This window comes from Montipora foliosa, chromosome 7 (assembly GCF_036669935.1).
Source record: "Montipora foliosa isolate CH-2021 chromosome 7, ASM3666993v2, whole genome shotgun sequence".
In the NCBI taxonomy this organism is placed as follows: domain Eukaryota; kingdom Metazoa; phylum Cnidaria; class Anthozoa; order Scleractinia; family Acroporidae; genus Montipora; species Montipora foliosa.
The window spans coordinates 10,815,924-10,832,109 of NC_090875.1; the positions used below are offsets into that span (position 1 = coordinate 10,815,924).

Consider the following 16,186-nt stretch of genomic DNA (forward strand, 5'->3'; position numbering starts at 1 on the left):
TATTAAGGAACTGTAAAATGATCTATTGCTTAAATTGTTCAGATAAGTGACCGGGTCACTTTTCCCTTTTTTTGTCTATATCTCGCACTTCGCATATACATTCATTTCATAGTGCAGTTTCATTTACACACAAGACAGCACAAGACCGTTTTGTTTACCAAATTTACTTTAATTTGATTGTTTGACTCTAAGAAATGTTTACACTGTTACAATAATTTGTTTATCCGCTGCAACTATTATATTTATATATATATATATTTTTTTTTTTTTTTGGAATTTCCTTTTGTTCTTTTATTTTTGGAATTATATGTAGGTAACTTTAGAACGAAAGAACGTTGCTCGCATCGTCGAAAATCATTTTGAAAGCCGTGAGCAAGCCAAAGCTGAAATGGCGGTTCCGTTCCAAGCAAGTGAGCGGAGATTAACATCTCAAAACTCTTAAGGTTAATAGCAAAGCACTTTAAAGTGCAATAATGACATCTCTTGTTTTACATCTATAGTATGTTTGACAAAACATGAAAAGAGCTTGCGATCTTCCTTTCTAAAGATAAGGATTTTTCTCCTACATGTATTTTGTTTCCCCCTCAATTAAGAGGAGAAGCCAAATGATGGATTATGTTTAGCTCGGCCAAAATAAACCAAGGACTTACTGACTTAACGAGTGTTTATACACACGTGACTTGATGTAAACTTAGGCCCCTTGCTGTGTGATTCCTCTCTTGGATATATTTTGTTTTCCCCTCAGTAAAGAGGAGAAGCCAAAGGACGGATTCTGTTTAGCTAGGCCACTATTAAGTAAGGACTTACTGAGTTAACGAGTGTTTACCCTGATATAGCCTACTAATACTCCAGCATCTTTCCTTTCGTGCCACACATATGTGAATTGATATGATCTCAGCTATAATTAACCTCCTTGCTGTATGATTCCTGTCCTAGATATATATTGCTTCCCCCTCAGTTAAGAGGAGAAAGCAAATGACGGATGATGTTTAGCTAAGCCACTATTAAGCAAGGACTTACTGAGTTAACGAGCGTTTATACACACTGAAACACGCTACTAATACTAAAGCATCTTCCCTTTCATGCCACACATACCCGACTTGACATAAACTTAGGCACCTTGCTGTATGATTCCTCTCCTGGATATACCAATTAAGAGAAGAAGTCCAACGACAGATTCTGTTTAGCTAGGCCACTTCCATTAAGGAATTACTTAATACTGAGTTAACGAGTGTTCATACACCCCGATACCGCCTACTAATACTCCAGCATCTTCTCTTTTATGCCACACACGTACATACGTGACTCGGTATAATCTTAAGCCCATTGTAGTATGTTTTCTCTCCTGCATACTGTATATTTAAGTTTCCTCCATAGTTAACAGGACATTCTTCTACCACTTTTCGTTGCCGCTGTTGTAGTAGGATTAAAAAGCCAGCATTAATCACCCCGAATACTCGGTGATGATCACACTGGATTTCAGTTTAGCTCCAAAATAAACTACGTACTGCTAGTGCCTACAAAATGATCTTGAAAAACGTTGTGCGTATGATCGCTACCTAACGACTGTCAAGCCTTGTCGGGTTTGCTTATATATTTCTTTGCAAAGTAATTATTTATTGTAGCAATTGCTGTACTACTTAGTATTCTAAACAATATTGACTGATGTCTAAAGGAAAAAGATATTGCTTTGTTCTGCATTAGCACTGATGTCATGCCTCGTTAATTTCTCATTTAGTCAATCAGGAATAAGATAGAGACTGATCAATTCCATTGTCTTTTGGAGTTTACGACATTAGAACAAAAGTGCGTTTTAGGATTGTCTGCCTGATTGTTTACACCTTTTTCCATCCACCTAAATATAAATTAGGACTAGCTTCGTTTGGTTTTCACATTTTCTTTCACTCTAAAAACTGTTACTGAATGACAGCTACTTCAGCTAGCGCGCATCTACCAAAATTCAGTGATTTTGTTTCTTCATTTTTGTAGACTTGTCCACTTTCGTCTTGAGGCAATTGCATTTGTGGCCCCACAAATTTCTCTTGCATCTTCTTTAGCTGCTGCACCCACGTCCTCAACTCTTGAGTATTTTGCTCCATCGTACTTTGATTCGTCCACCAACGGGAGGTACTGCAACATACAGAAATATAAAGGCTTCGTATCATGCAATTACAATCGTGGTCAGAAGTTGTTGGGAAAGTTGCAGGCATCCGTTCACTTCACACCTAATTCGATTATTCTAACTATTGGCTGAAGAATTTGGGAAACACCATGCTCTTGTAGCCCTCTTCCCCATATTCATAAGGGGGAGGAAGGAGGGGGGGGGGGGGGGGGTTATCTGTAAAATGAAGCTACAATCCCAACATCTCTGTCCATGATTGTCTGAAACACCTATAAACAGTTGTTAGCATATAACACATGCAGTTGTTATTCTCCATAATTAAGGTTCGATGGAGATTATCTTTATTGTCGTTGTTTTGGGGCGCCATTCTCAGAACATGGAATTTGCTACATCCACATGTGCTTTTCCGAGGAAGGGTTTTCCGTGACACAATATTGCGTTACAACAGTATCTCAGGACCACAACAATGCGCATTGAAACTCTTTTCTCCGTAGAATTCCCGGTCTTTTTCGCGAAGTTCACCAATTAAAGAATGTATTGCAGCGTAAGTTTGGTATCTAGAGGTACAATTCCTTCAAAATATACAAAATATTTAGAAGACAATTGACCTTATGGTTATATAGCAAAATGTTTTTTTTTTCTTTTTTTTTTTTTTGTCTAATTTAAACCTCAACAAGACATGTAAACAATGTGTTTTGAGCTGAAAATTTGTTGTTGTACTATGCTTTTTTTCTCGTTTTATTAAGTAAATGCATATTTAGATGGCCTTAAGGTGCTGTACCAAGAGTGAATGGCTACGTATTGACGTATAATGAACACATTTGTGCGTATTGATTTCTTGGTAACACTTTAAAGTTACATATGTAAGTCTCTAAATTCTTGGAGTTTCGTGAGTATGAAGTTCCATAGAGTTTGACATCACAAGAAGCAAAGTATAAAACGTTACTAATACAAACGAACAAGAAATGTTGCAATTGTATGTCACGCAACGTAAAAAGTTACATCTTGTTAATTATCTTCTTATGTAAATAAATGAATACAAAACGGTGTCGGCATACAGTACTCCACACAGTACTCCCCAAGTATATCGGAATTTTAGAGGAAAGTGCGGTACGTTTCGATAAAACTTGATTTGTTATGGATAGAATTTAATACTGCGAAGTAACTGATTCTGAATTAGCCCCTTGGAATAAAGAAATTCCTTCATTTTAAACAGTACTCTCATCTATTGCGGGAACTTAAAGATTAATTGAGTAATCAAGTTCTCATTTATATTCGTTCGATGGAGTACATTGGTAAATAGTGTTTAAAAGAAACTTTACAGTCTGTAATCCTATGAAAAACAAGTTTGCATTACTACTGTTATTACTAAGCGCTTAGTTGAACCCAAAGACGGACCAAATAAGGACATTTTCCTCGGGATATATGGCGTACTTTTGCAGAGAACTGTACCATTGACTATGACTGTAACCTGAACCTTCTACACACAGGGTTCAATGTATGAAACGCTACTTACGACCTATCCTAGCAAAATCTATCACGTATTTATGGCAAATATTGCATATCTAATCACAGCAAATAGATATATGGTACGGCTCGCCGGAAATTATCCTTATTCATTTCGTAAACATCCCACGTTATTATTTGCGAGATAAAAAAAAAAGAAAATATGAAGAAGTTATTTGAGCCTGATTTCAGCAATGAATTGTACTAAACATATCGAAATGCGAATATGTTACCACTTTTTCGAGTTTCTGTTAAAGGAATGAGACCACGTGTATAAAACCGCATTTATTGCGCTTCGACCTTTTTTCAGACAATCGTGGTCAAAGTTAACGTTGTTCACACCTAATTCGATTATTCTAACTATTGGCTGAAGTATTTGGGAAATACCATGCTCTTGTGGCCCCCCTCCCCCACATTCAATGTTGGAGTTCTTCAGGCAAGAAAAGTCTCCATTTTTCCCATGGAAAATCCAACATTGATAAGGGGGAGGGGGGGGGGGGGGGGGGGGGGGTGTTATCTGTAAAATGAAGCTACCTTCGCAACACTTTTGACCATGATTTTATTTTTTTTTCTTCGTTTTCTTTAATTTTTATTGCTTGAAATAAAGTGTAACCGGCAAAACTGAAATTCATCGTAGAAACGCCTTTATGCCCATCACCCACACCAATTGCAAAAAAACCCGAAAACTCCCACGATAAACCACTTTAAACTTCACGCGTTTCTCGTAAAGAATTAAACACACAGGTATTCGAAGAGCAAAATGATGACATGGATAGGATATTGAATACAGTTGTGTACATAGTTTTCGAACGATTTAGTGTGAATACTATTAGGTAAAAAAGAAACGACATATAACGCCACTGAGAATGAATACATTTTGTAGAATTTTGAAAACGTGTCAAAGTAGGTAGCCCTAAAGAAATGGTAGCATTCTAATTTGAGTTAAACTTTATGTGGCAATCAACCAATTTTATTACACCATTTCACCTGTACAGCAACAACTTCCCAATAAGGCAACTTCATTTCTCAGTTCTAGCTTTAGAAAATGGGCTGATATCACTGAGTTTCCCTTCTTACCATTAATGAAAAAAAAAAACAAAAACAAAAAACAAAAAACAAGAAACCATGTTTTCCCATTCTGAAAAAAAATCCAACCAAGGTTCTCTTCATTTATTATCTCCCAGAACCCGTTGCAACCTTATTATTATAATAATCGCTAAAATTGTACATTTTAAAAAAGGAGATTATTGCCCAGAGAAAAATAAATGGATTTATGCGGAGTGTGACATGCCTAGTTATTTCCAGTGATGCAGGTGAGGCATTCCTGTCATCCGGAAATTTCTCTAGATCTTCTCCTGTGCAAAAGCTGCGTAGAGCCTCTTTCACTAACGAGTTCAAGAGAGTCAGGATCGCTTTCCCTCTCCTTCCCCTCCCTTTTCTTAGTTTCTTGTGGAAGGCGGGTGTGCCCTCACCTTTGATGGGATCATGTTTTCCATATTTGGGTATTTCTTAGGTTAAAATGCTGATTTTAAATAAACGGCCTAGCCCAACAGGATTTGGCCAAAATATGTGGTTAGGGTTAGGGTTATCCGTGTCCCAGCAAACAGAGCTTGCCCAAAGCAACGCCTTGCCAACAATATCAGTCTTAATGCATGGGGAATGAAGCGAAAGAAAAATTAACATCTTGAAAACGTCTTGTTACTGACCTGTCCTTCGATGAACGAGCGCAACCTCTTGGAAATGTTTACGAAATCAGGGCGGAGTATGGGGACCTCTTCCCAGCACATCTCCATCAAGTTATACCTGATGATTAAACAATAAAAATAATAATAATTTAATCAAAGAGATGGCATTTAATTGTTACCCAGTGTCTCCATTAGGACGATGGATGATCAAAATGGAATTTGCTCCTTTTTTCTGCAAAATGCATTGATTCTACTTTTAAGGTCTTGCGATACATATACATTTTTATGTATATGATACACATTGCTCTCAAGCGGGCATTTTGATGCCGATTTGGAAACACATTGAAAGATGAAGCACTCCGATAAAGTATAGCATTAACAACTAAACATGACAGAGGGAAGTGTCTCGTTATCTCAGACTTCACATAAGGGGTAGTTAGTGCTTCTACAGATAAAAGAGGTTCTTGAAAGAAATTTTTCTGTGACTTGTTTCTTTGAGAAAATATAAATGGAATTTGTTGTGAATAGTAACTAAACCTTAAAGCAAAAAATGTAAATTGAACGACGTACACGTTCTGCTGTTGCCAACATCTTCCAACATTTAACAAAACAGTTTGTATTTATTTATTAAACAAAAACTCAAATTAAATTGTAAAAAGAAAACAAGAAAATGATTTTAAAAAAAAAGTAACTAAATTTGCATTCCAGGTATTAGCCACACCAGGTTGGTATTAGGGTGTGTCACCTTGCTTTCTTCTTCTTTTTCTTCTTTTTTTCAATTAGAAATAAATAAGTAAAAACAAACCTAAAAAAAAATCTAAAAATACTAATTGCATAAAACCGTAGGACGACTGCAAAATATTTGGTTATTAAAAAAAAATTAACAAATGTTTCATGAGCGCACGTTGGATATGAGATGGTAAATAGCCAATTAGGCGCGAAGCGCCGAGTTAGCTTTAACCAGTTTCATGTCCAACAAGCGGGACTGTTATTAAATTATCATTCTGAACGCTTGGACTCTTGCAAACTAAGACCAATCAGTGTCCAGCTTGGCAGCACTTGACACAATCAGTTTCCACATTACGTCATACGGGGGGCGGATCTAGAGGAGGGGTGTAAGGGGTGCCCCTCCCCCCTCCGACGTGACCTGTGGCCTGATGAGTAGTATTTTGCAAAAAAAGAAACTCGTGGGTTCAATCACTTCTTAGGGGCGCACCCCCTTCTACGAAAAATCCTCTACCCGCTACTGCATACGTTATATTAGTTGATAACCGAGATTGAGTGAACTAATCAGAAAGCTAGCAACGACGTATCAAAGGTTGAAACTTTAAGAATACTTTATATTTCCTTAATAAAATCAGAGGATAACTCATTGTGAAACAGTCGCTATTCTGTGTGACCAAATTCTTCATTATGTAGTTGCTGGGAAGTGTCCAACCACATCAGTTGGAGTAATTGTTCTAGTCTACGATCATTTGTTCACTTCTTTGTTATGACGTTTGCCTTGAATTCGTTCCTTCAAATAAGACATATTGTCTGGAGTGCACTACAATAAAAAAAGTTTACTTATTCTTAAAATGTGGAAAAAAACTCACAGGTTGTTGGCGATGTGTTGGGGCTTCGGCATGCGATATCCTCTTTTCAACTCCATCATTGTCTTGCCCTCAGACCAACCAGGGTATGGAATGCCCCCTATTGATTACCAAATGTTTTGTTACGATTTTTGTTGAAATTAAATACAATTTATCCCTTTCACTCCTGTAAGGAACCCCACAGGAGTGAAAGGGTTAACAACAGCTAGGTTCACTCAAAAACTATCCGCCATTAACCCTTTCACTCCTTTAAGGGCCACTAAGACTTATAGATTTTACTCTGTCTACCCCAGACGATTTTACTCGTCAATGGGTAACCCCACAGGAGTGAAAGGGTGAAGGCTTAATGGAAGCTGGCGCCTGAAGGCGTTTAAAGAGGATTCGTAGTACTAATCACATAAACAAATAAAAACGTGAGAATTAAGCAGTAACTCGTTAAATAGCAAAGTGATAAAAAAAAAAAAAAAAAAAAAAAAAGGAAATTCAGTAGATGAGAAAATTTCCGTGTAAATTCACCTTAAATAACAATTTTAGGTAGCGAGGGTTTAGAACAAACCAAAACCGGCCATCAAACACATAAACAGAACCAAATATACCGCGGCTTGTAGCTAGGAGAGATAACAATCGAAGTCACACAACCCTATGATTTCCCGCTTAATTAAAACCTTTTAGCTTAAAATCAATTTCATGGATACCCACCAATTGTGAAAAGCTCATAGAGAACGACTCCAAAGGACCACCTGTAAGACAGAAACACAAACACACACACCCACGTCTTATTGAAGACTGGGTTGCAGGGATGCATGGTGCAGGGATTCCTAGACTCGGCATCATGTGTGGGTTGAGTTTGTTGGTTCTATGCTATGCACCGAGAGGTTTTTCTCCGGGTACTTGGGTTTTCCCCAGCTCCCCTCAATAACCAACATTTGACTTGATTTGCGTTGATTGTTGATTTCAGTTAATAGTGCATGTCCCGAATTTGTGCTCCGGCCCGAGAATTCGCACGACTACACACTTAAATAAAGTTCCTTTTCTTTACTCAAATATAGTATCAATCGAATTGACTTTGTATACAGAAACCAATGGGACTAACTTTTCATGTTTACGGGTTGAAAAGAATCGCTTTCCTCTTAGGCACTAACATTATTGCATATCCTGACCTAATACAATTATGTCTTAGGCACTAAATACTTCAAAATTTTGGAAATCCTATCGTAAACAGCACATACACATCACTCTTGCTTGACAGATTTGCAGCATCTCCAAAGAGTATCTCAGGTGCCGTCCACTTTATTGGCATACAGCCCTAGGGAGACAACAGCATTACAACAATACAATACAATACAATACATACTTCATTGACCGCTTTCCATAGGGGCTTTTCAGGGTCAATGAAACACAACGAAACGACAGAACAGAACAACAACAACTGTCAAAAATCCCAGTTGGCCGGAGGCAAACCAGTTGGCTATTTACAAGTGCAGCTGGAAAGTTAAACCAGGGACTAGAAGGAACAACCTCAGCGAGTGATCAGAGCTGGTCTTGAACCCGGGATCTCAAGGCAAGTGCCCTAACGACTGGGCCACACTGCCTCCTGTTAAGCATTGCATTTTCATGTTTAAAACAGAACGTCAAAGAAATATACAGGGAACAATGTGAAGGGGAACCCATCAATTATGTAACCAACCTTTTTGGCATTGCCATGTCCATATTTAAAGTTCTGGTAACATAACCCAAAATCAGTGACTTTGCACACACGGTTTTGATCAAGAAGTACATTGCGTGCTGCAAGATCACGGTGAATAATCTACAAAAAGCAATTGATCAAGGTTAGTCATGCTCGCGTCCAGGATATGTTCTGTAATAACGTGGTCTGTTCGAACTATAGCCAATTTTCCCCGATTACTGATTACTGTTGTGTTATCATGACAACCACGGTGGCAGCAGATCACACTATGTAATATCAAGGCACGGATCGGTGCACAGTCTTCCAGCGTCATCTCAATAAAGAAAACCCAGTGTGTCAAGGGAGCGCTAGTAAGTGTCACCTACACCAATCCATTTCTTTTCGATATAAGAATATCATAGCAAAATGATCACACATTTTCGTCTCCATAATGTCAAACACTATAAGCAGTAAGCATATCGCATGATACATTTCGTAGATACAATATTAATCTGTGCAAGATTACAATAAGCAACAATAATACCATATCTTACGACATGCTTGTTTTGTGCCACATACCCATCTAGATGCCAGGAACACCATTCCAGTAGCAATCTGGTTTGAAAATGACAAAAGGTCATACGTCCCCAGTTGCGCTACTTCTAGTTTTCCGCGATAATATTTGTCGAAAATTCCACGGCTTTTTCTCAGGTACCCCAGCAGATCCCCATAGGGTAAGTACTCCATGATCAAAATTGGGTGTACTGTGAAGGTTACAGAGAGTTTGAACAACTTTTATAATTCTGCATTCAAACTGTTAGGTTCTTGGAAAGGTGGATATGAGCTCTATTATTATTACTTTTAGATGCCTTTAAGAAGTAAACAATAAAACAGTATTTGTGTGGCATTGTGTTAGAAGATCACAGTTTGGCCAACCATCTTTGTCGGCATCGCACATAAGCGGCTCACCTTGAATGAGCAGAGAGAGTGAGAATGAAGAAACGGGCGAATAACTACACATTCCCCACGTTAACCAAAAATGAATGTAAAAATGAGAAAATAAAGACAAGAATTAAAAAAAAGAAAACATTAATCAACGTTACTCATAATTTCCTCATATTTGTATTATTTCTCGGTAAGGCGGAAAGAACTGTCTGAAGAACTTTCTGCAATGATTAAAAAGTACTAAGAACCAGATTTTTAATATGACAAAACTTACAAAGCGAAGTATAGTGGTTAAGGGATGATGAAAAATTTATAATATATTTTTAAAGTTGTAATATATAAAATACTCATGCAAAAAAAATATCTCTCCCTGGTGGTCTTTGTAGTCTGAGGCAGTTTTTCCCATTAAAAACAAAATATTATAGAAATTATATAAATTATATATATATGGGCTCTCTTCAGAGGTGTGAAATCAGGCACATGACCGTTTCATATAGCCAACCATTTAAATTTTTATTAAAATTCTCAGCTTCAATGCTTTGCATTTCAGATTAAAAAACATAGGTAATATATTTTGTCATTATTCGATGTCATTGCTTTGATCATTTATGCTCTTTTTTAAAATCGTTTTTCTGTTTCTTGGCCTTATGCTATGCAATTGGTGGAATTGAACTTGACGTTAAAAGGGTTTAAGGGAAGGTACTTTTTCTTTTTATTGGGTGGGGTGGGAAGAGGGGAGGATGGGCCAGGATATTTTAGTTTTTTTTTTTTTTTTTGCGAAAAAAGTTGCGGCCCTCCCATTTCCTGAAATGGATTCCTGCATGACCCTTCAGAAATACCCAAACAAAAACATCTCCATCCTTCAACCTATCCAAGACCAAAATAACCGGATGTGAAATTAACAATTTGGAAGTGTTACTCACATAACTGCGTTCATCTGCGCACAAAGTAGGTAATTGCGTGGCGTGTGATTGTATGGTGAAAACTTGAAAATGGGCAAGGATGTACGGGGAATAGAAAGACGGAAATGTGCTTGTGTTGAATGCGAGGATTTCATGAGGTCAGATGAAGCAACGTTTGACTATTGTGGCTGTTTGCCGACTTGCCATTCTAAAAAGAATGTCCTCTACTCCTCTGACTCTGTTGATGGCACATCGACTGTAAAATTCTGATAAGCTGTCGTCCTGTAGGGTGGACGAGCTATCCTCGTACTTTTCCCAACACAAGATCACCTTCAAAGGGAAGAAAGCTGAAAAGGTCGCAATGATCAAAGCGCACATTGACAGCTTGCTGTCCAATTCGATGAAGCGTCAACAACCTTGGCAGCCCCCGCTAAGAAATGTGAGGCAACAAGTGACCTCATCACTTTCCGAAGTCGAAACTTACTCGCAAAGTAATGTAGTAGATCGAGTTGTCGGTTCAAACTCGAGTAGCTTAAGTGACAAATCCTCAACGGAGACTCATTTTATACCGGAACCGCGCGCGCAAACATCAAATTATGGGCGAAAGCGGGCACGGGTCGAGAGAGACAATTTTGTTAGTTGAGAGAAGATAGTTTTTTTAATAAATAAATTTTTCGACACCTGTAAATAATTTAGATTAATCTTGAATTGTAGCTTTGCTTGTATATCCAAATTAGAGGCGACATGGAGTAATCTTCTCCTTGTCAAAAATAAAACTGTGACCCTCTCCCGGTTGAGAATAAAACAGGTCTGACCCTCCCTGATTTGTAAAAAAAAAATTGCAAAGGACCCTCCGCTCCGAATCCCCGGCCCCTCCCCCCCCCCCCTCCCAATAGAAAACGTACCTTCCGTTAATTGTTCTTGGGAAATGTGGTGAAAAGGCCCATTATTTCGTTACGCGTGTAACGCGGCAAAATGGGCTAGAATTACTCAAATAATTTCCTTAAATGGAGTTAAATTATCCCTGAATATCATCGGTTGATAAGGTTTCACTAGCAGTCATTTACTACTGGTGTAAATTTCTCACAGCTGTTTTTATTTAGGAGTTTGAATAAGATCCTTACTTTCGGTGGTGACACACCCAATGAATCGAACAATATTCGGCTGAGGGCTGTCTCCAATTACTTTGCCCAACCCAATTTCTCTCATCAGAGCGGTTTTTCCTTCCTCTCCAGATGTGGCTACAATAAATGACACCAGGGTACAATAAGATTGGACACCTCCTTGGTCTTGAACTGTTATGAACCCAATTGTTTTCCCCAGACATGTCTTTGTCTAATTTTCTTTACATCATAAGGAATTGTGATAAAAGTAAGTCCATTTGTTTAATTTAATGCCGGTAGTTCCTTCGGCTACGAGGCTAGTATATCAATGGACGCCGACGGTGTGCCCCTTAACCCCTTCCCTCTATCAGTGCTCCATTTTACATATAATTGGAGCTACACTGAGCTACACAAATCAAAGGAAGGTCGAAACATAAAGATAGTGAAGTCACTGAGAAACGAACTTGTGACCTTTGGCTAACAAAGGCACGCACAAGTCAGTTGAGCTACGCCTGCTTCTGATTCAGTATTTAAGGCTCTAGCGCTTGGGGCTCCAGTGGTTAGGGCTCCGGAATCGCATATGTTTGATGGATTCAAATCTACACTCTGTCAACCAGTTAGGTGTACTTCACCATATTATATCGTATGTGATATATTTCTTTCACGCTTGGTCGTTTCAAACTTCCTATTTATCAGGGGAAAGTAGGCTTTATAAATTATATAAAACAAAAACATTATTTATTTATGAATTTTGTAAGGAACTTAATTTATTCCCTAACTAAAATGTGCAACGAGGTTAAAAATCTGGTGAATTTGAGGCAAGGCGTCAATATGGAAGCTTAAAATAAAAGTTAAATAACAAAATATCTTTATACACGTGCAATTAATACGAATCGAACAGGAGAAAAGGATAAGGAAACCCATTAGGAGAAGACGATCTATTTTGGTAATCACCGCATTCGTCTACAGGTTAAGATAAGGATGATTGAGACTTCATGACTTTTGGTGCACATTTTATCAAAGATAGTTATAAGTTATGACATATTTTTATCGTTCATGTTGAATGAAGTTTGGTAAGCTTCTACGTGACTGGTAGTTCATTAAAGCACTTATGATATAGCAATGGAAAATTTGCCTGTCCTCTTCAACTAACAGGTATCCGATGGAAACTATAAATTAACAAAGCCGAATCGTACTTACGAGAAAAGCACTTTGCTGCAACAAAACGTATGCCTGGTTTACCCTTTTCACGATACAAAGTTGCTCTCCATACTGTTCCAAATGCTCCTGAACCAATGACCTCCTCAAATGTAATCCGGCCACTTGGTATTTCCCATGCGTCCACTTCAACATTCACTACTTCTTCTACATGTTCTTCCTGGGCACCTCGTAAGCTTTAATCCAGAAAATTTGAGTGTTAGTTCTCTCATTTTCCAATGGTGGGTTGGTTTTGTCACAGCAAGTTTCCAAAGGCGTAACTGGTTTGCTTATTTGATGCAGGTACACTCCCAAGGATGATGCAAATAATGTTGTTTCAATGTCAGAAACCACTTAGTGGTAAGCAAGAGAAAAGTCTAGAACTTGCGATATGTTCATTTCAGTTTATATTTCAGATTATCTTTAGATGTCACGACGTTAGCAAAGACAAAATAATCCGAAATGACGTTCAGAGTTGCAGAAGCAAGGAGGTTGGTATATGATTCTCCAGAACCCGAAGTGGGGGATAGATTCTTCAATTTATTCTGAATATAACGCTTGCTGGGTGAAGGATACGAAACTAACTCAGCTGCCATTTTACAATGCCTAATTCATATGATGTCTTCTTAATAATTGCGCACTTTTGACCTTACAATACGTCTTGTGAAATTCACATATCCCGGCCAACGCCCCTATACCCTCTCTCTCCTTCACTTCCTCTTGTGGCAGTAGAGGATGCAGCGTGATTCTCAGACGGTCGGGATCGCACGTGTCACGCACTCTTCTCCCTTCCCATTTGATGAACTTCATTTAAGGTCATGTTCCTGACGCCAATCCGATCCAACTCATCATTTTCAATACGTTCAATATAGGATTGGCCAATGAAGGCGGAAAATGGCCATTTCTGGATGCTTCCAAACAGCATTTTAATACTATCATTTCGTGGAAAACCAAGTAAGGTCTAAATCGTGATAAAACGAAATACATACCAATGGATAATACAATGCGCTTCATCCACAACAATTCCTATCACATTTTGTCAGATGACAACATATTTCGCCAGTAGCCATTTCCGAATAATGACTCCAGCGAAGAATAAACGATATTTACCAATTAATCGTCTCCTATAAATCCAGCTTTGATGCTTAGATTCCGAAGAAAATTCTCCTGGTCTTCCATTAGGCTTACGAGTGGCGAAATGACATTAAGTATTGGATTGACTGTAAATCCGTGATTGAACTTCGAAAGTTTGGCATGGACTGAGGGAGCCATCTGAAACACCAGCGACTTTCCGAACCTCGTTGGCAAAAAAAAAAAACAAAACAAAAATAAAACCCTATCTTGAAATCAAAGCCGTAAGAGCATTCATCTTTTCGGGGAAAAGGTTCTCCACACCAAAGATTTGGCACACTTTCTCAACAGCACCCTGAAATCCCCTCAGAACTTCCGCCATTTTGATTACAAAAAAAAATTACATTCCTTAAATTCCTGACTTTTGAGAAAATGGTAAGTTGGATCGGATTGGTGCAAAAAAAAAGTAATAGCATGACGTCAGGAACATGACCTTCAATGAAGTTCATCACACCGGAAAGGGAGAAGAGTGCGTGACACGAGCGACTTGGACCGTCTGAGAATCGCGCTAGAGAAGATGAAGTGACAGAACGCCTCCGCCATATATGGGCCTCTGACAAAGATATTTTTGTTCAATCTCAATTTAGCCTGTGGTCATGATGCGTGGCTATTTAGAGGAAGACACCTGATTAGTTGTCATTGGCTGTGCGACCATGGACACGAGTTCAAATAACATTCACAGCATGACGCAAAATAGATGGGGCATGGAGATGTGTTCTATAACCTTATCCTCCCTTCCTGGTGGTTAGTTATTGCAATGCTATTTACAGAAGGAGGCGTCATACGTAGAGTATGCAATAGAGAGCTTAAGCACAAGACGTTTGCCAAGTAGCCGAGGAGAAACTGCGTCGAGACCGACGTCCGTGACTTGACTTGCTTGTATTTAGTATGTCACATTGAGTTATTTCAATCTTAACACTGGATGAAGATTTCTTTTAGAAAGACAAAAGATATGCCTTTAAAAGTTAAAGCAAGAGCAAGAGCAAGAGTGCACGAAAGTTTGGTCTCTTGGAAAGATGTTTTCACATCTCACCTTCGTTTCTCTTTCATTTTTTTCTGCAAAAGATGTTTCCATGAGTCATTTCGTTTCATCTTAAACCGTTCAGTTAGCGTTTCCTTTCTCAAACACTGAGCAAGAATACCCATTGATCAGTAAAAAACAATGTGCCATTGGTCCATTTTGGCCATTGTTAACACCTGTAATGAAGATAATCTGGGTCCGGGTATTAACTACATACACAGTCGAACATCATGAGAATCGCAATGTAAGGCCGATGTGAGAAGGACAAACTTCTCTCTTTTCTTTTATTTAGTGCTAAATTAACCATATACCACTGTACTTTTGCAGTCCCGAGTATAGGCTACTTGTAGCCTCTTGTTTTATTATACTCCTTGTTTCAGTTTCACATTGGGGAGAGATTTAGTGATTGTTCTGTGGGTCGCCTGTGTAACCCGTGCCTGTAGTGTATTTTGGGTAGTGAATAAAAGCTAATATGGCGGACTGAAAACGTGAGTGTGTTTTCTGAGTGTAATCCATTCGCATCGTGGAACAGTCTGGAGTACAAACATTAAAAATCTTGTCCGTGCCGGCAAAATAATTATTTCTGTCTATTATGCTTCGCTTCATTTTCAGAAAATTATACTATCCTCAGATTTGAAAAACATGATATATCAGGGAATGAAATGAATTGTATGTATATTTGAAATGATCCGCGCACTTAGATGGACAATTCAATTCTCTCATTCGTCTACTATAATCGACACTTCAAATATACATTCAATTCATTACATTCATCTAGTCCTTCAAGGAAACAAATGAGCGCGCAGAAAATTGACCTGCACCCAACTGTGTGGATTCATTGCTCACTTGGTAGAGCATTGCACCGGCATCGTAGAGGTCATGCGTTCGAGTCCCGTTGGAGCCACCTGAATTTTTCAGGGTGTCTATAAAGCAGCATTTGTAAAAATTGTCCTGGTAAGGGCAAGGTTCACCTCTCTCGCTTAGGATCTTCCATTGTTTGCTGATTCGCCCAATCCATTGCCACTGTTCTGTAAAGAACGCTTATTGAACAAAGAAGGGTTACAGAGAAAGAAATTAAACTTGATGGTCATTGAACTTTAAAAGTTTCAACATGGTCTCTCTGAAATCGTTGCCTTAGCATTGCCACATGTTGCTAGTGCATTGAAATTTAAGACCACAGAGAAAAAAAAAACACAAGCACATACAAAGAACGACTTCTCAAGGAAAACAAAGATCTTTTAAAAGGACTAGTACTTACTATTTTTTTTTGTTTTGAAGGCTTTGAGTACCAGTGTTCGCAGTGCTCTTTTCATCAT

General features: G+C 38.4%; 1 protein-coding gene across 1 annotated transcript; it reads right to left on the bottom strand.

Moving 5' to 3' along the window:
* Window positions 1-290: 290 nt before the first annotated feature.
* Window positions 291-13,528, bottom strand: LOC138009902 (tyrosine kinase receptor Cad96Ca-like). Its single transcript, XM_068856890.1, has 10 exons — window positions 13,377-13,528; window positions 12,722-12,915; window positions 11,543-11,659; window positions 9,151-9,335; window positions 8,593-8,712; window positions 8,135-8,211; window positions 7,605-7,645; window positions 6,909-7,005; window positions 5,335-5,431; window positions 291-2,130 (listed from the first exon to the last, which is right to left on the bottom strand). The coding sequence occupies exons 1-10, from the start codon at window positions 13,526-13,528 to the stop codon at window positions 1,978-1,980; spliced, it is 1,233 nt and encodes a 410-aa protein (XP_068712991.1). The 3' UTR covers window positions 291-1,977.
* Window positions 13,529-16,186: the final 2,658 nt, after the last annotated feature.

What these genes read in the sequence shown, in the direction of transcription:
- LOC138009902 (XM_068856890.1), bottom strand. Translation starts at nt 13,528, where the DNA reads ATGAAGTTCATCAAATGGGAAGGGAGAAGAGTGCGTGACACGTGCGAT. An exon ending in ATATGTGAATTTCACAAGAC is followed by an intron (nt 12,916 to 13,376) that starts GTATTGTAAGGT and finishes TCTGGATTAAAG; the next exon opens with CTTACGAGGTGCCCAGGAAG. An exon ending in CTGTCAAGCAAGAGTGATGT is followed by an intron (nt 7,646 to 8,134) that starts GTATGTGCTGTT and finishes TCTGTCTTACAG; the next exon opens with GTGGTCCTTTGGAGTCGTTC.